Below are 20,092 nucleotides of genomic sequence, written 5' to 3' on the forward strand. Positions count from 1 at the left end.
TGTCTTTTGATATATTTTATATTTGTGAGGAAGATAGTAATGCATTTAGTAGGAGCATGACCCTTAGATTCAGACAACCAATAATTCAAATCTGGGCTTCAGCACCTACTAGTTGTATAAATTTATTTCCCTGCATCTCAGTATCCTCCTAATAACTAATTTGCAGAGTTGCTGTGAACATTAGTGTAAAAATTAGGTACTCAGATACAGTTATTGTTACTATTATCATCAGTTATTCTGACATAATACACAGAAATACACAATTTCCTTAGAAGTTCACATTTTTGGAGGATGACCAGGAATCAGTTTATTATTATACTTTTATTCTTCTGATTTCTTTCTTTCCCTCTTTCTCTCTTTCTTTCTTTCTTTCATTCATTCATTCAGTATATGCATGTGTGCCTATGAGTGTGTGTGTGTGTGTGTGTGTGTGTGTGTGTGAGAATTTCATACATTATGTGTCAGGCATCATTTCAGGCACTTTGGTACCTGAAATTGATACTTTGGTACATTAAGGAATAAAACAGACAAACATTTCCACTGCCCACAGAACTTATATTATTGTAGTGGGTACAGCTGGAAGCTGATAAATTCTGTGAAAAAATTAAGCAAGATAAGAGGGATGAGGGTTGGGAGTGGGTTGCAATTATAAATAGTGAGATCAGGGCAGGCCTTACAGTGAATATGACACTGGTTTTGAGTTCTTAGAGGTTCTCATGTACTATCTTTTAAAATGGGAGAATGTGAAGAAGGGAGGTGAGAGTAGAGAAAAAAATAGGAGCCTGCTGATTTGAAGGATAGCATGAGTATTTCCTTTGTGTAATATGTGTCAAAACACAAACTAATATAAAGAGGGATGTTTTCCAGATGGCCTAGTTTTATTTTATTCAATTGGAGCAAAAAGTCTTCCGTAAGTGTTTGTATATACCCTGCCTTTTCAAACAGGATACTGAAGAAGTTCACCTGGTCTGTGACCACTGTGGGAGGTCATCACCATGACTCTCCTTTCTGTTATGGGACTGTCCTGAAGCAAAGCCCTGAGGGCAGGCAGAGATGCTTTTAGCTATTTGTGTAACTAACAGCTGAGCTTGCAGTTAATTGTGAGATCTACATACCGTGTTTCCCTGAAAATAAGACCTAGCCGGACAATCAGCTTTAATCTGTCTTTTAGAGCAAAAATTAATATAAGACCTGGTGTTATGTTGTTATGTTATGTGTTATGTTATGTTATGTTATGTTATGTTATGTTATGTTATGTTATGTTATATACCCGGTCCGGTCGTATATTAATTTTTGCTCCAAAAGACGCATTAGCGCTGATTGTCCGGCTAGGCCTTATTTTTGGGGAAACACGGTAGTAGCCACTACACACATATAGTTATTCAAATTTAAATGTAAAGCAACTAAAATAAATGACATTAAAAATTCAGTTTCTGAGTTGCATCAGTCACATCTGAAGTTCTCAATAGCCACGTGTATCTAATGGCTACTGTGTTAGCACACCTGGGACATTTCCAGCATTGCAGAAAATCCTATTATTAATAGTATATGTTGTTTTACATATTGTTTTTGGTCGTATTGCTATCAGTTCCAAACCTCTCTCTTCCTTTAGATTTGTTGTTTCTCATAGTTTATAGGTTTAAATACTTGATTTAGAATTTTGTGTAAGGTAAGAGTAACTAGGCTCTAAGAGAGAGCAAAAGAGCTTTCTTATGTTCACGTATCTGAGCTTTCATACTTGGACTTTGTATTCTGACTGCCCCAAGACCTTTCTTGCTTGGTTATTGCTGTGTAGCTGTGTTCTGGGTGGTAAGAGAATCAGACTTCTAAGTTACTGTGGAAAATCGCTATCAAACTTTAAAGGTAAAATTGCACTTTTATGGAAATGCTTTAGTTCCAGTCAGTGGTCCCTTATTTGGAGCAGTGCCATTGAAGGAGTATTTATTAACTGACTGCTGCATATATGCTAAGCACTGTATTAGGCCCGGGAGATAGAAACAAAAGTGAACTTGGCCCCAAACCCTGAGGAGATTACAGTTTAGGAAGTTGAGAGAGTCATAAATAGGTAGAGTTTCACTGTCCAGTGCCCCGGTATGCTCAGGACACTCCCGTAGTCCAGAGTAGGTGGTACCTGAGCCAGCCTTCCTGTGTGTGGTGAGGAGGGGATGAGACAAGAAGCCAGAGGCCAGGGAATCCCTAAAGGCATCCTGAGGAATAAATAGATGTTTGTCACATGATGAAATTGGGAAAACGGAGTCGACAAGACATGCTGTACCATAGAATGAACAAGAACACTGAGGAGTGAACTTGCATGGTGAGAGTGGGAACTTTTAACTTTACTATTGATGAGCATTTAAAAGCAAAGGGAGACTATGTCTGTAGAGATAGACAATCTTTGACTGGCATGTAGAAGGTTCTCAGCAGACGTAGATGAGGGGCAGGGGGATGGTGACAGGGGCTGATCTGATTTTTTAGCAGTTCAAGTAGTTCACTGTGGCAGTTTTGTTTAATTTGAGAGACCTAGGCTAGACACAGGGCCACCAGTGGTGGTGGGTTGCTGGAGGATGAGGGATTCATAGCAGTCCACAAGAGAGATAATAAGGCCTTATGTGAGAGGGTATATGGGGTGGAGCAGGTGACCTGGGTTCAATCAGTATTTAAGAGATAAAATTATTAGTATTTGAGGATCGACTAGACACAGGGGATGAAGGAGACAGAGGAATCAGAGGTGACTCTAAGCTTTCAGGAAAACAGGTTAATTTGAACTCTTCTTCCAAGTTCATGGTGATAGGTTTTGACTTACAGCTGCTACTAGTGATTTTCATTGGCAGCTGTGGTGTCTAGGTTAGGTTTTGGCTCTTTAGGACTTCATCACTCTCTCATTTGTTAAAAGAACTTGAAGCATTTACTATAGAGAAGTACTGTCCTTGCATAACTAATTTTGCAGTGGCCTATGAAAATTTATAGAAATTTGGCTTCATTTCTAGTGGCTCCATCCAGATGCCAAATTACCCCACTGCTGGGACATCCCTTAGGTGAACCACAGAATCTGTTTTTTATTAGGAACAGCTGAAAACTATCAACAAAATTCCTGTAGTATGCCAACAATAATGCCAGTCAAATTTCAAGGTAACTCTAGGTTTCAGAAAGTGAATGATTCTCAAAACCCATCTAGCTGTACCCTTATTTGTATTTTTACGCATGTTTATCACATGAAAAAGCTAGTGGCTTCCTTACTTTCCATAATTGTACATTGCTTTTTTTAGATTACACATTAAATTCTGAGTTCTGAATGTTGTAGAGACATACTTATAGAGCTGTAGTCAAATCACTTTAAAGTAACAGTATAAATTCAGTCTGGGTGGTGGAACCAAAAGTAGGAAAGGAGCCAGCCAAAAGGGTCCATTATGATGGGATCCATTTTGAAAGCAAGACTTTTTTTATAACTGCAGCATATTTTAAAAGGATTTTCTAAGTAACGGTTAATATTTTAATGACATCTGTTAAGCTTCCAGGAAAACCCAGTTCTCTAGGTTTGCAAGATTAAGGAAGGATGCCAAATATATGTTGATACTTTGGTTTTTATTGACACATTTCACTACTGCATGTCTAAAGCCACAGAACAGCAGGCGCCTGCCACTTTCTTTAGATAGTTATATTTAGCCACTGCATCTGGCCTTTGTTGCTAAATATTATTATTTTTTGTTACTCTAACTGCTCCATAAGATTGGATCTTCAGTGGTCTGGCAGGACGTGTGAAACCCTGTTCCCTAATCAGGAAGATCTGGGCAAGTTTGCAATGTGAGCACAGATAACGTGTCTCTTCTAAGTGAGACAATAGGGTTATAGGACAATTATACAACATCTTTAAAATTTTATCTGAAAAATAGTAATGTGTTTGGTGATGAAAAAGTACTGTAAATCAAGAAGCATGGTAAGTTGCCACATCATTTAAGAATGTTTTGTACAAAAAGGGAAAGAAAACAGGCTGACTTTTTGTGGTTCCTGAGAGAGGTTCCACTAACTATTTGTTAAAAGTTAATGGAGATCGTTGGTTTCTAAGAACGTTCTTCATAAACGGCCATTCTTTGTATGATGTCAGTGAAGGTTGTTTAGCAACATGTCAAAATAGTTTTATGAAAAAAATAAATATGTGTTTAATTAATCACAAGGGGAACTTCCCAAAATGCATTTTCTTTATAAATAGTGTTATTCTGTGAAATTCATGACTTCTTAGAGTGGGAAAGAAGGGGAAAAAACCTCTCTTTTCAAGCCATTTGTGATTTAATACCAGCTGGTCAAATTAGTTGAAAAAGGCTATGAGTCGTATATTAGATTATTTTGAATGTCTTTTCTCTCTCTTGGGAAACTAGCTAACCCCCACAATCTTTCTCCCATGGCAAATGGCTCTAAAACTTTGATCTGTTCAAACCAGTTTGCCAGATGTAGTGGATAGATCATATGTGACCTTTTGTGTGCCAACTCAACCTGGCTGATTGGAAACCGTAAGTTAATTTTGTATGACTTTTATTTCTAGGCATTACAGCAGAAGTTCTGGTGGTGACCTCTTTTGATGAACTGCAGAGAAGGGCCCCAGAAGCAAGAGGGAAGATTGTTATTTATAATCAACCTTATACCAACTATTCCCAGACGGTGCAATACCGAGTCCAGGGAGCAGTAGAAGCTGCCAAAGTGGGGGCTTTGGCATCCCTCATTCGATCAGTGGCTTCCTTCTCCATCTACAGGTAGTCATGATGTTCATTTGAAATCTTTTTCAAAACACAGTGTTTTCCATGAAAGAGAAACCCTTATGAAATAAAAACAAACCATCCAAATGAAAATCTTATTGCTCATGAAATTTTCCCCTACTCCACATTTGGTCTTTTCTTTGTAGTATCTTCTTTGGCCTTTTCAGGATCCCAAGCATCATTTGTGCATTCCTTTAAAAAGCTTTCCACATATGTGGTGATCCCATAACATTCCTTATATAACCAATATGTTATGTATTTTCACTGGCAGGAGAACTGAATACATGTCTGTGTGTCATCAGAGATTCTTAATGACTTCAGAAAAAGCCAGGCTTTTTCCATTGTTGCTAAAGAAGTGAAATAAAAATAAAGTGGGTAACATGGTGAGGACCATCTGTGGTGTAGTGGAAAGAGTTGAGGAAGCAGAGGATCTTGGATACAGAGCTGGTTCTGCGCCCCAACGACAGTGTGGCCTTGGGAATGTTCTTAAACTCTCTGGGCTTTAATATTCTCTTTATTGATTGGTGATGATGAAGAGTAATAAATTTACAAAATTATTTAAGAATACATGAGGTAAACTTATGAAAGTTACTTGGTTATCTATAAAGGTCTATATAAACGTTTGGTGGTATTATTTGAGCACAACATTACTTTTGTCTTTTGTAGTTCTGATTAAGGTAATTAAATGCAAAGTGCTTCCTTGATCCTTAGTCTTAGTATGAAATTCAGCATTGCAGTGGATAAAAGGTCTAAAAATTGATCTGCAGACTTTTGGCCTAGTTTAATAGCTACATATGGTAGTGTCACACATTAAGGATAATATGTTTGAGAAACGTGGATAAAAGAAGCAACATTTTAGTGTTGTAGCCTGGTCTCTCTCAGATTAAAAAAAAAGTAAAAATAATTGCAAATAGGGGTTACTTGGGTCTCAAGACTAGATCTTTATTATAGTACCTATTGTAAAGGAAAGTTTATTTATTCTGCACAATTGCTATTTGGAGCTGGAGACACAGCTACTTGACCTTAATTAGTACCCTACACCTTGAAAATAAGATAACTGAGGAGGAGAAGGTAACTAGGAAACCAAGTCCGAAGGGAGCAGAGAAAAAAGGAAAGGGACTTTTTTCTTTTACAGGGGTATAAGATATCTTGCCAGAGAAGGAAGATGGGACACGTTAAGACCACTTGTTAGAGAAAAACGTTATGAGAGAAAAACTAGTTCCACTGATGTAAGAGTGCTAAAAATAATGTCCTTTGTAGAGTCTTTAAAGGTGTGGTGACCAGTGAAATAATGATTGGGCCATATTCTTTTGGATAGTTAATCTTCCCAGGAGGGAAGTGCTAAAATGACTAGCTTACTTCCCAGAATACCTCAGTCACCCCTTAGAATAACATATGCAGCAAGCTGTGGCTATTCACCATGATTTCACTGGTCATGAGACCTAAATTATGAAACTAGTCTGTTGCTTTGTGAAACTGGGTGACTGCCAGAAATATTTATTTAAGAACTACTACTCATAAGACTAATAAATTCCCAGATGACTTAATGCACTGCAGTCTGCCAGGGTTAATTGGCATTTGTTTTTTCTTTCTGGTGTAATGAAGACATCTGGAAACCCAGGCTATAACCTAGGAGCCTGAGAAGAGTTTTATCCAGCATAGGACTGAGAAATCTGTTGTTAGCCTCTAAGATTGGGGTTAGCAACTTACAGTGTGTATTAAAAAGACATTTTTCTTAATATTTCTAGATCTAGACTGATTATATTTTTTTCTTGATTTTTATAGCCAACCATATTTCATTGGAGTCTTAACTTTTATAACTTTTATAACTCCATAATTTCAACGTTTATAAATACATAATAACCATAGTACTTAGAATCTTTCACATATGTCATCTTATTTGTTCTGACAATAACCTAATGGACCAAGCAGAAGGGGCATTATTAATCCCCATTTTATAGGTAGGGAAATAAAAGTTCAGAGAATTCAGTGTATTTATGTCTGTCTTGTATCTTGAAAAATAAAAACCAAAATGAAACAAATTCTGTCTCTTTTTTTGCTTGTAACTAATTATTTCTTAGAGCCAATTTTCCTTAAAGAATATTTTATATTCCTATCTCTAATTTTTCACCTCTCTTTCACTCTGCTGACCATATTAACCTGGCTTTTGCCAGTACTGAAATAGAAATTGCTAAAGCCACAAATAGTTGCCTAGTTGTCAAATATAATGGACATTTTTCAGACCATCATCTTTCTTTTCCTCTCTGAAGCATTCATAAGTACTGACTGCTTTTGCAATATTTCTTCTCTTTGGCTTCTGTGACTTCTTTCTCATACTCATATTCTCTCTCTCTTTCCCTTTATTCCCACTTTCTCACTTTCCCTCTTCCTTCCCCATTTCTCTGGCTACTCACTCCGGCATATTCTACCTGAGCAATCTCATCATGCTTGTGGCTTCAACCACCATGTACACTGTGACACTTTCCAAACCCACCTCTCTTATCCATACCACTGTGTGGAGCTCCAGGCCCAATGTCCAACTACCTGCTGATTTTTCTTTTGGATGTTCCATAGCTATCTCAGTTTCAGTTTTTTCAAAATCACATTCATCCTTTCACACCTTTATATCTCTGAAGAGAATGCCATCTTTCTGCCTTCTAAGTTAGATGGTCCTTGATTACTTTTTTTCTTCCCTTATCCATTATTTCTAGTAGTTACTATGTTTTATAGGTTCTGCTATTTATCAGTCATTTCAATAAATACATACATATTTAGCAGCTACATTTCCCAACATCACTCTATAGTCCAGTAGTCAGGAATCACTAACACTTTCCCAGTGTACCACATTTCCTTAAAATTTCATGACTTTGCATGTGCTTTTTCCTCTGCAAACTTCTATTTCCTTTCTTACTGTCTCACATTTTCCTTCAAGATTCACCTTAAGTGTCTCTTCCTCTGTGGAGCCCTCCCTGATATCTATCTCCAGCCCAGATGAGCTACCTCTTTCTGGAATTCCCATGTCATCTTGTGCTTACTCTGTATTATAATGTCTTAGAGGTAGTTTGGGCTCATGTATTGGTAGGGTAGCCAAATTGTCATAACAAACACTTCATATCTTGGTCACTTATCATAATATGAGTTAATTTCTTGTTCACATAATAGGTTCAAGAGATTGGTCAGCAGATGGTCTTCTGCTGCTTTCCATCTTGCGGTTCAATCACCTCTAAGATCTCAGAATCCTCTAGATCCAGCTGGCAAATAAGGAGATAGAGAAAGTTCATGATTAAAAGGGAGGTTTTCAGTGGCCACATCTGGATATGACATACCTCACTTCTACTCACGTTTCACTGGACAGAATGTAGTTTTGTGGAGGCTGAGAAATTTGTTCTATATTTATGCCTATGGTGAAAGGTAAATGAGTTTACCGTTCTAGTCTGCCCCAATTGCCTTACTCCACACTAGACTGTAAGTTTCAGAAAGACATGGATTATATTTTTACCTCTGCATCCCCATCATCTAGTATAGTGAGTTGCATAATATTCACTCAGGAATTACCTATTGAGGGAATGAACTTGTCTGAGGTTGTATAGTCAATCATAGCAGGGCTCTTAGAACAAACTGATTTCAAATGCTTTACGACCAAACTTTATGGTCTCTGCATAGTAAGCTCAAAACAACTTGAACTTTTGGGGAACTTTGCTCTGTTTTTGGAGGAAAATATCCATGTGTCCAATATGCCAGATTGTATCTTTTTCTGCCACAACATGAGTTTACTGATTGAATAAAACAGGTAATCTTTTTTTTTTTTTTTTTTTTTTTTTTTTTTTTTTTTTTTTTTTTTTTTTTTTAGTAAATATTTATTGAGAGCTTACCAGTTGCTCAGAGTTTGCCAGTTACTAGGGTTACTAAGATGAATTAGACCTTTTTTTTTTTTTTTTTTTTTTTGTCTCTCAGGAATATTCTGTCTGGCTAAAAGAGAGGAGAGTAAGCTTGAAATATAAATTGAAATATAAATGACGTGTAATATATTTTCTATTTAGTGCTAAATGCGTGATGGGGGAAACAGATGCAAAAAGGAATTAAACACTTATTAAGTACCTACTTTGTACTGTGCTCTGAAGGCTTAAGTAGTTTGTTTCAATTAATTCTTTGTGCAACCAAATAGAAGTGGATATTGGCATCTCTCTTTTACTGAACGAGAAACAGGTTCAGAATGGTTAAATAGCTAGTTAAGTAACATGGCTAATGAAAGAACTGGAATTCATACTCTGAGTCTCTGGTTCTAAGTACTGTGCACTTTAGATTATACCAAGCAACCTGGAGAGCTGATGCTCTGGAAGTCTAGAAAAGATAGTAGGAGTCTGATTAGGGCTGGATTCATTGAGATGTGGGTTTTGGATGTACTCAATCAAAGAGTTGAACTTGAACTAGAGAAGGAATGTGGAAAGACATTCTATACTGGATCAAGGCAAGAAGGTAGGAGTGCATGATGCACTTGGGTAATACACATGTAGACCAGTTTGGCTGGAGCCAGAAGGTCTCACAGGAGATCGTTTTGGGAATATGAGGAACTTAAAGTACTAGACTGGGGAGGAGATTTTAAGTTTAATGTGGAGGAAATGGGGAATCACTGAATGTGTTAGAGGTGGGGGGGATGATATTTTAGAGCAGTGTTTCTCCAAGTGTGGTCTCTGGAACACCATCATCAGCCTCATCTGGGAGCTTGTTGATATGTAATTTATCAGGCCCCATCTGAGACCCATTAAATTAAAAAATGCTTGGCTGTGGGGCTGTGGTTTAACCAGCCCTCCAGCTGATTTTGTGACAAGTTAAAATTTGGGAACCACTGTTTTAGAAAAATTAATCTAGTGACTGTACATAGCATGCTTTGAGGAGGAAAGACAGGACGCTGGCCTAATAATACAGATGTGAAACAATGCGGCGATAGACGATTGCCGTGGGATGCAAAGGGACAGCAGGAGGGTAACAGAACTTATGTGAAGGGGGAAGGAGCAGGAGTCACAGTTTACAGGAAGGCAGGGATCAAAAATGATGGGATGAATCTGCATTAAAAATGATGAATTTTACATAAAAGTAAGAGTGGATTCAGTGGAGTGGATTAGTCACCAAGTTTTTTTGTTGACAGGATGCATCTTCTCTAGGCTGCCTCAGTTTCCCAATTTCCTTCCACCCAGCATGGGGACTGGACAATGATGAGAAATAGAGGGCTCAGGGGAGGGAGCTGATTTGGAGGCAACATGATCAGTCTGGTTTTTAGACATTTTGAGTTTGAGGTGACTAAGAAACAGCCCCATTAGTCTGGTTTTTATATTTTGTAAGAAAAACAGTTAAGCATATCCAGTTCTCTAGTATCCACTTTTTGGATCACCCAAGGCAATTTAAAATTCTAGTCTGGCTTCCTTGCAATGCAGTCCACCTTGGGAGTTCTACCTCCTGCTTTCTCAATATGCAAGCTCAAGAATGCAAAGTAATTTTTATATTAGCCCAAGAAAAATATAATTCAGAAAGTGATTCTACTGAGACCAAATTGTCTATTGTACTCCCATTGCCAAATATACATTTTTTTTCTAGTTATTTTCTCCATTGCCCCAGATAATTGAACACAGACTAACTTTTAATCAGCGAAGGAAGCAAAAGGCTGTCCCTTCACTTTACTGTGAAAATTACATCACTACACTGAGAAGAATTCACTGAGGTGGGAATGAGTTGTTGATACAACTTGGCTTTGTAAATACTACTGGTTTATGTTTTCCGTCACTTGGCCTTTGGTACTGTATTGAGAGAGTATTGCAGAGAGGAGGAGGAAGAGAAGCAGTCCAGTGTGGAGATGACTAAAATCTGATTAAACATTCAGCTGCAAAGAAAGATGAGTGAATACAGGTGATGTTTAGGAGTGTCAGAGAGGGAGAATGTTATACCATCTGAAGAGAGTACTGTGTAAAAGTATACAAATCAATCCCTACAATGATAATTAATACAGTTGATAAATGATATAACTGAAGCACTGGTTGGGCTACACCATAGAGTTAAATAGCTTCAAAGAGGGCTCTGATTAAAGACATTACAATTTATAAAAACATTCTTCATCTTAAGAAAGCATCTTGATGTAATTTAACCTGAAGATTTTTGTAATCAGAGGGCCAGCTTAAAACATTCGGAGCAGAGATGAAATGTCTTAAGGGGTCTATTTTGGATGATTTTTGAAAGCCAGTTGTTGTCAGAGAGTGAAAAAGTTGTCCCACTCCCATTGTTTGTTAATGAGAGAAAATTAATGCTGCTACTTCACACTTAGTCTGTCTAGGATTTTGATGGACTGGTGGTTTGCTTCTTCGGTGGGACCTTAGCATAATTAGCAATCAAGCTTGATTTAAATTGTTTTGAAATATTGTTGCATTGGGCGAGGTGGGGAGCACATGTGTCAGCACATGATTACAAAATAAGGAAAATACCACAGTGACTCAAAACGGTGCAACTGGGTCAGGCTGGATTAGTAGGTTCTTTTCCTTCTTGTTTTGTTTTTGCTGAATTCACTCTGAGGCTCCTAACAGATGCACAGTAATCAAGCAGAATGCCAATTCTCATCATTTCGGCAGGTGGAGGGCCACTGTGCTCCCAGGGGGGAAACCAGAGAAGGCTAACACTGAACACTGCAATTTTCATTCTCATCATCCTCTTCTTTCTCTCCTCTCTGGTTTTGGAAAGGCAGATTGTTTATAGAAAGCCTTTGTAAGCAGTTCCAAAATGTCCTTTAATCACTAAATTGTTATTATTGCTGCAGGTAGTGTGATAGCCATAGCACTTCACAGTGGATAGGGTCAGGCAGTGTACTCCAGAGCCCCACGGCGGGAGTCGGTGCCTGGGCTTAGTTCAGCCACCTACCAGATGTGTGACCTTGGCAAACTGCGTAAACTTTCTGGGCCTCAGCTTGATCTGTATAATGGGGGAAATAATTGTACCTTCTTCTTGGTGTTTTGTGAGGATGAAATGAGATATTATTGCCTGACATATAGTGTTACATACATGTAAAGTGCTATTATTATATAGTTTTGCTAATATGACTGGATATACTTATTGAATAAAAGAGGAAGGAAGGGAAGGAAGCATGGAGTGAAGGTGGGGGGGAAGGAGAAAGAAAAGAAGAAGGCAGAAAGGAAGGAAGGAAGACAGAGAAAGTCAAGCTTAACTTACTTAATACCAGTATTGTAACTGCAGCTATCTGGTTGGGAGAGAACCCCTAATGTCATATTGCCATTTTGATCTTCATCTCTTCAGTTTGCCACTCTGTTGGGGTTATATGTTTACTAGTCTGTTTTTCTCTCTGGATTGGAAGTTCTCCCAGACAAATACTGTGTGTCTTATTTATCTTGTTGTCCCCAGGATTGTGCACAATGCCTGACACATAGTCATACTGGAATGAATGAGTAAAAAGAGTTTAGAGGCAGCCAATCTGGTTTTCATAACATGTAAACTCAAGGTGTTAACCATTTCAAATTCATAGAAGTTTAATAATAATATAGTTGATGAGGTGACTAACCTTTTCAATTGCTACTTATCAAAAATGGAATCTGTGGAATCTGAGAGAAGACTATATAGTTATGTAAATTTTGGTAAAGTATTGCAAACTGCCTATTATTACTATGGTGCTTTGTGAGGCTGCTGTAATTAATGGTCTATTTGCTTTCTTAGTACGGACTGTCATTTTTCATCTACTTATAACCTTGATATAAAAATTTGTTCTTGGCTGCTATTTTGCATTCATAATTTAAAAATGTATATGAATGTTCACCTTCAGTTTTCCAGCTCTCTGATTATCAAAAGCAAAAGCTTAAGAATCATATCAGTGTGACATGTTTTTCTGAATCTTTCTCTACTGGTAAAAAGTAATTAATGCATTTGGAATTCAGGTTTCAGGATTATGTTGTTTTCTTATGCAGTGCCCTTTGAAAAATGTCTAGTGTAGCTTATGAACCAAAATAATTTTCAGTAGCTTCAAATCAGTCTTTTACTATTACATGTGTTCTCTCTTCTCTCTCTCTCTCTCTCTCTCTCTCTCTCTCTCTCTCTCTCTCTCTCTCTCTCTCTCTCTGTCTCTCATCAAAGCTAAAGATGACTCTTGCTAAAGTCCTCTTGCATCCAAATGACACTTCGGCTTCTTTAGCCCCCTGGAGAAAGTACCAAACAGAAGGTACTACCAGGAAGATTTGGAGACTTACAAAGGTGATACTATATAGAGTAGGATTTGTAATCGTACAGACTTGGATCAAATGCAGGCTCTGCTACTTAGAGGTTGAGTGACCCTATGTACATCACTTAACCACTCTGTGCCTGTTTCCTCATCTGTAACAGGGGGATAAAACTTTTTACCTCATAGAGTTGTTAAGAGAATTAAATGAGAAAGCAATCAATAAATTATAACTGACCTCTTATTTTGATCATGGTCATTAATTGTCATTAGCCTCATTAGATAATGGTAAGACTAAGCAGATAGGTTGATATGAAGTGACCTATCTTAAAAAGCAGCAGCTGCAGAACTCTCCTCAGTGTGGGCTCCAGAGACCTTAGTTTTGTTTACCTCCTGGTTTCAGGAGTCCACTCTTGTAGTCTCCCTCAGTCTTTGGCTTAAAACTCTTCCCTGTCTTTTCCAGCCTCTCTTGACTTAAGTTGGATGCTTGATAATGTTCTTGCATGTCATGCCAAGGATGTGGTGACTCAGACCAGTGATCAGAGTAGCCTGCTGATCAAGATGCAGCAAATGTTCTATTTTAAAGACCATCCAAGCTGTTTTCCACCTCACCAACCTCTCTGTCCAGAATGCTGTTTCCCCAGCTTTTTGTATGGCTGACTCCCTTTCAATCTTCAGATCTCAATTGAAAGTCTTTTTTTTTTTTTTTTGAAATGTCCTTTCTGACTATCCTGAGTAGAACTCTCCCTCAAATTCTCTTACATAGCACCTCCTCTGTATGCTCAGAGTCCTAATAACATTTGGTAATGCCTTTCTATCTGCCATCTCTCTACCTACTTGTTTAGTATGTATCTCTCTATGAGAAGATAACCTCCATAAGGACTGGACCCTGTCTTTCCTGTACAACATTATATTCTCAGTATACAGGAAATTGCAGGGCACACGGCAGGTACGCAAGAGATATTTGTTGAATGAATAACTATTTAAAAAAAATCATCTAAGGTCAAAAGGATAGAGAACCAACTATAAACAGATGTATACTGAATCAGATCTATTGTTGAAGCCGCATTCTAAAACATCATAGATTTTTTTTTTGCCAGCTCTTTGTTTTTGAAAAATATCAATCTATGGTAAAGTTGAAAGAATATTAAATGATTCATATATTCTTTAGAAGAAATTGCATAACTTTTTCCAGAGAGGTGATACCATTTTACTTTGCCACCAGCCATGTGAGAGGGCTCAGGCTGCTCCACATTTTCACTAAAATTTGATGTTGTCAGTTTGTTTAATTTTAGCCATTCTGGTGGGTTTGTATTGGTATCTCATCAAAGTGCTGATTTGCACTTCCCTAATGACTAATGTTGAGTACCCTTTCATGTGCTGATGGGTCATTTCTGAATCTTTCTTTGTTAAGAGTCTTCTTAAGTCTTTGCCCATTTTATAATTGGGTTATTTTAAAATTATTGGGTAGTAGGAATTCTTCATATATTCTAGATACAAGTTCATTGTCAGATACATGTTTTGCAAATATTTTCTCCGAGTTCGTGTCTTGCCTATTCTCTTTTGTTTGTTTTTTTGGCTTAACTATCTTTGATGAGAAGAAGTTGTAAATTTCCAATTGATGAATTCCAATTTATCAATTTCTATTTGCTTTCTGTCACCACTCATATGCCCTTCATCTACATTCAGTGTTAACATTTTGTGTGTTCTCTCTCTCTCCCTCTCTCTCTCTCTCATTTTTTGAATCATGTGAAAGTAAGGTAGGTACAGCCATGAAGACACTTTACCCATAAATATATTAGCATGTATTTCATGAAAACAAAGACCTTTTCTAACATAGTACAATACCATTCTCATACCTATGAAATTTAGCATTGTTATGTAAATGTGCATAATATAAAGTCTATCCATAGTCAGATTTCCTCATTATCCCTGCTTTTTTTTTTTAATTTCAGAATCCAATCAAGGACATATGTATCATATATCTTTAGTCTCCTTTAATCTGGAATTGTTCCCTAGCCTTTTAAATATTTTATTACACTGATATTTTTGAAGGCTACAGGGCAGCTGTATTGCACAATGTCCTTCAGTTTGGAGTTGGTATTTCCTTATTATTAAATTCAGATTAAATACTTAGGCAAGAATTCTGTATGGATAATGTTGTGTCCCACCTATTGCATTATATAAGGCAAATAATATCAGTTATCCTTATTAGTGAGGCTAAATTTGATCATGCTTCTTAAGGCAGTCTCTCTGGATTTCTTCATTGGAAAGGTACCTTTGTGTAGGTGAAATAGATTGTAATTATGGTGAGATGCTTTGAGACTTTGTGAATCTTATTTTCCCCAATAAAATTTTACCAAATTAAAATTTAGCATGTGTTGATGATCCTTGCCTGAATTAATCGTTCCATTGCTGGTTGCAAATGTTTTTCTAATTTAATCACTCTTATTACATTTATTAACAGGCACACTTTTATTAAAAAAAAAGCTTCCATCCTTCTTCCTTTATTATTGTTTCATGAATTTTTAAAAGTGTATGTATTAAAATTCATTACTGTCATTGTTTTTGATAAAGCATCAAAAATTTCAAAGTGCTTAATAAGTGTGATGCTAGCATTTTATGATAAGCTTGAACATTTGAAGCATTGAAAGAAATTGACTTTTTTTTATCCAAAGGAATCCAAACTACCCCAGGTAAGTCAACTAATTAGAGGGATGTAATCAATTCCATTTCCTCTAAACTTTTTCATTAACAGCATGAGCTTTGGAGTAATAATTCCTGAAGTTATTTTTAGAGTTTACCATTACCAAAGTAATGCATTACATATGCAAATGAAATCCTTCACCCATACATAATTGCTATTAATTTTTAATATAAATGAGGAAAAATCTCAAATCCAGCAATTGCTTCTGAATTTCTTGTTTTTTATTCATTTTCTGTTCTTTTTTTTTTTTTTTTTTTTTTTTTTTGCTATCCATTGCTATGTTGAGGAGTGTAGTTTCAAAGAGCTCTTTCCAGGAGAAATAAGTGTCTCTCTGTGGGTTTGCAGAGGCCTACACGCATGTTTCTGTTGTGGGGGAGAGGCGGAAAGTTTACCTAGTACCTATGGTATAGTATAGGAAACTATAAATTATCCACCTACTCCAACTTCCCCACATCATCAGTGATTGTGAAGGAGTAACCAGCCTTGGTTAGTGAGTCAGTGGTAATAGTTTAATAGTTCAGTGAATATCAGTTGCTATCCTGGTTGCTGCTCTATAAATTAAATATTTGACATTTAGGAGAAGAATCTAAAGTCTTTTAATTAAAATTTATTGGGGTGACAATGGTAAATAAAACTATATAGGTTTCAAGTGTACAATTCTATAATATAATACATCATCTATATATTGTATTATGTCTTCACCAAATAGAGTCAGTTCTCCTTCCATCACCATATTTTTGACCGAACCTAATTTTTTGAACATATTCAAACTTTATTCATTCAGTAAACATTTATTAACTGTCTTATATTCCAGACCAGGGGAGGACTCAAGTTCTGTAGGACTAGGCACGTATATAATTTTGGGCCGCTTTAACAAAATGACTACAAAGTTGCAATCACAAATATAGATATAAAATCAACATTTACTTAGAAAAGAAATTATAACAAATTAAAATTTTAAGTTGCCAAGTATTATAAACAGTATAAAATACACAAAAATATAATATTTTCATTAAATAATTACCTGGCAAACTTCTATTTTCTTATTTAAAGATTTTTATTACAATATAGCTAACATATAGTATTATATTAGTTTCAGGGGTATACCATAGTTATTCAAGATATATATACCTAAAGAAGTGATCACCATAAGTTCAGCAATCATCTGACACATACTATGCTATCACAATATTATTGACTGTATTCCCCATGCTGTACATTACATCTCCATGACTTGTTTTATACCTGGAAAATTGAACCTCTTATTTCTCTTCACCTCTTTTCCCCTCCTTTAAAACATTTTAAATTACAAGTTGACATTCAATATTATTTTATATTACTTGTAGGTGTACAGCATAGTGGTTAGACATTTATATAATTTTAAGAAGTGATCTCCCTGACTAGTCTAGTACACAACTGGCACTATGCATAGTTATTACCATATTACTGACTATATTCCCTATACCTTGTATCCCCATGACTATTTTGTAACTACCAGTTTATAATTCTTAATCCTTTCAACTTTTTTCACCCTGCTCCCTACCACCCTCCCATCTATCACCTTGATAAATCTACTACTAAGCAATTATGCATGGTTGGGTACCATGCATAATTATTAAAACATTATTTTTTTTACATTTTTATTGGGGAATATTGGGGAACCGTATGTTTTTCCAGGGCCCATCAGCTCCAAGTCAAGTTGTCAAGTCGTTTTCAATCTAGTTGTGGAGGGCGCAGCTCACAGGCCCATGTGGGGGATCAAACTGGCGACCTTGGTGTTATGAGCACTGTTCTCCCAAACAACGGAGCCAACCAGCCACCCCAAGTTTTTTAAATTTATTTATTTATTTTTTTATTGGGGAAGGGGAACAGGAATTTATTGGGGGAACAGTGTGTACTTCCAGGACTTTTTCCAAGTCAAGTTGTTGTCCTTTCAGTCTTAGATGTGGAGGGCGCAGCCCACTATCCCTTGTGGGAGTTGAACCGGCAACCTTGTGGTAGAGAGCCCACGCTCCAACCAACTGAGCCACCTGGCCACCCAAAACACTATTGACTATATTTTTTATGCTATACCCCACATTCCCATGACTACTGTGTAACAACCAATTTGTACTTTCTAATCCCTTTCCCTTTTTCACCCACTTCCCAACCCTGCTTCCATCTGACAACCATCAAAAAGTTTTCTGTATCTATGTGTTTGTTTCTGTTCTGTTCGTTTATTTTGTTATTTAGATTCTACATTTAAGTGAAATCACATTGCCTCTGTCTTTCTCTGTGTGTCGTACTCCACTCAGCACAATACCCTCCAGTTCCATCCATGCCACCACAGATGGCAAGAACCCATTTCCTTCCATGGCTGCGCAATATTCCATTGTATATATGTACCACTTTTTCTTTATTCATTCATCCAGCAACAGACTCTCAGGCTGTCTGTACATCTTGGTCATTGTAAACAGTGCTGCAATGAACGATCTGAATGCACAAATCTCCCTGAAGTAGTGTTTTGGGTATCTTCAGATAAATACCTAGAAGTGGGATTACTGGGATTCTCTTTGTCTCTTGTTATAACCTTTGTTTTAAAGTTTGTTTTATCTGGTGTAAGTATTGCTACCCCAACTTTTTATTGTTTCCATTTTCATAAAATATCTTTTTCCATCCCTTTTTTTCAGTCTGTGTGTGTCTTCGATCTGAAGTGAATCTCTTTTAGGCAGCATATGTCAGTGTCTTGTTTTGGTATCCATTGAGCCACTCTGTTTTTTGTTTGGAGCATTTAATCTGTTTATATTGAAAGTGATTGCTGATAGATATGTAGTATTGCCATTTATTATTTATCTATTTTGTCTTTGTTGTTGTTGTTAAAGAAGTCCTTCTAACATTCCTTGCAATATGGTCTGATGTTGATGAACTCCTTTAGCTTTTTCTTGTCTGGGAAGCTCTTTATCTGTCCCTTGATGCTAAATGATCTGTCCCTTGATGCTCCCTTTCTTTGCTGGGTAGAGTAATCTTGGTTGTAGGTCCTCCCTTTCATCACTTTGAATATTTCATGCTAGTTCTTTCCGGCCTGCAAAGTTTCTGTTGAGAAATCAGCTGACAGTTGTGAGAGCTCCCTTGTGGGTGATGAACTTCTTTTCTCTTGCTGCTTTTAAGATTCTCCCTTTGTCTTTAATCTTTGGCATTTTAATTATGATGTGTCTTGGTGTGGACCTCTTTGGGTTCATCTTGTTTGTAACTGTCTTTGCTTCCTGGGCTTGTATGTCTGTTTCCTTCACCAGGTTAGGGAAGTTTTCTGTCATTATTTCATCTACATTTTCAATTCTTTCTCTCTCCTTTCTCTTCCTGGTACCCCTCTGATTCAAACGTTGGTATGCTTGATGTTGTCCCAGAGGCCCCTTAAACTATCCTCAGGTTTTTGGATTATTTTTTTCTTGTTGCTCTTCTGATTGGGTGTTTTCTGCTACCTTTACTTCCAAATGGCTGATTTGATCCTCTGCTTCATCTGATCTATTAATTCCCTCTAATATATTTTTCATTTCATTTATTGTATTCTTTTCATTCTGACTGGTTCTATTTTCTGTTTTCTATTTCCATTGTTATGTTTCCTATCTCTTTGTTGTAGTTATCCCTGTGATCATTGAGCATCCTTATAACCAGTGTTCTGAACTCTGTATCCAGTAGATTGCTTGTCTCCATTTTGTTTAGTTCGTTTTCTGGAGCTTTGTTCTGATCTTTCATTTGAGGAATGTTTCTTTGTTTCCTCATTTTGACTGACTCTCTGTGTTTGTTTCTATGTATTAGGTAGAGTTGCAATGTTTCCCAGTCTTGGTGGAGTGGCCTTATGTAGCTGATGTCCTATGGGGCTGAATGGCGCAGTTTCCCTGGTCACTTGATCCAGGTGCTCCAGGTGTGTCCCTTATGTGTGTTGCGTGTGCCCTCTTGTTTGTAGATGAGCCTTCGTTTCTGTTTGCATGTCAGTAGAACGGATTGACACTCTGGCAAACTGGTTGTGAAGACTGGCGATGACTACAGTGGAGGAGCTATTGTGTAGGAATGACTCTATGGAGTAGGATTTGCTTTAGCAGGGCTCTGCCCAGTCTACTCTTTGGGTGTGTCTTCCTTGGAGGTGGCCAGGTATTGCTCTGGCTTGGTCTGAAGCTGGCCATCAAGAGAGCCAGCCCCTGTTGCCTCCTGCGAGGGACCCTGCCACATGCCAAGTTCAGCAGCAGCCTGTGACCTGCTATAGATCACTTGGCATGAGCTGTAAAGCAATCCACAGATGGCCACCACCCTCATAGAGCTTGGAGGTGCCGCAAGGGGCCAAGCTCTGAACCAAGGCCTACCACCACTAGTGCTAGGCTTGGGGTTGCTCAGCTAGAGGTTTCGGACACGTTGAAGCCAGGTGCTGCTTGTTTGAATTTTATGAACCTTTGAGAGATT

The 20,092-nt window shown here is 37.4% G+C and overlaps 1 protein-coding gene across 1 annotated transcript in view; it reads left to right on the forward strand.

The window, feature by feature from the left end:
* CPQ (carboxypeptidase Q) overlaps positions 1–20,092 on the forward strand; it is a 598,544-nt gene that overhangs the window by 238,310 nt on the left and 340,142 nt on the right. Inside the window, exon 3 of the mRNA XM_033126896.1 lies at positions 4,538–4,745. Coding sequence (XP_032982787.1) covers positions 4,538–4,745 — 208 coding nt within the window. The remainder of the gene's footprint in view (positions 1–4,537; positions 4,746–20,092) is intronic.

Source organism: Rhinolophus ferrumequinum, chromosome 14 (genome assembly GCF_004115265.2).
Source record: "Rhinolophus ferrumequinum isolate MPI-CBG mRhiFer1 chromosome 14, mRhiFer1_v1.p, whole genome shotgun sequence".
Taxonomy (NCBI): domain Eukaryota; kingdom Metazoa; phylum Chordata; class Mammalia; order Chiroptera; family Rhinolophidae; genus Rhinolophus; species Rhinolophus ferrumequinum.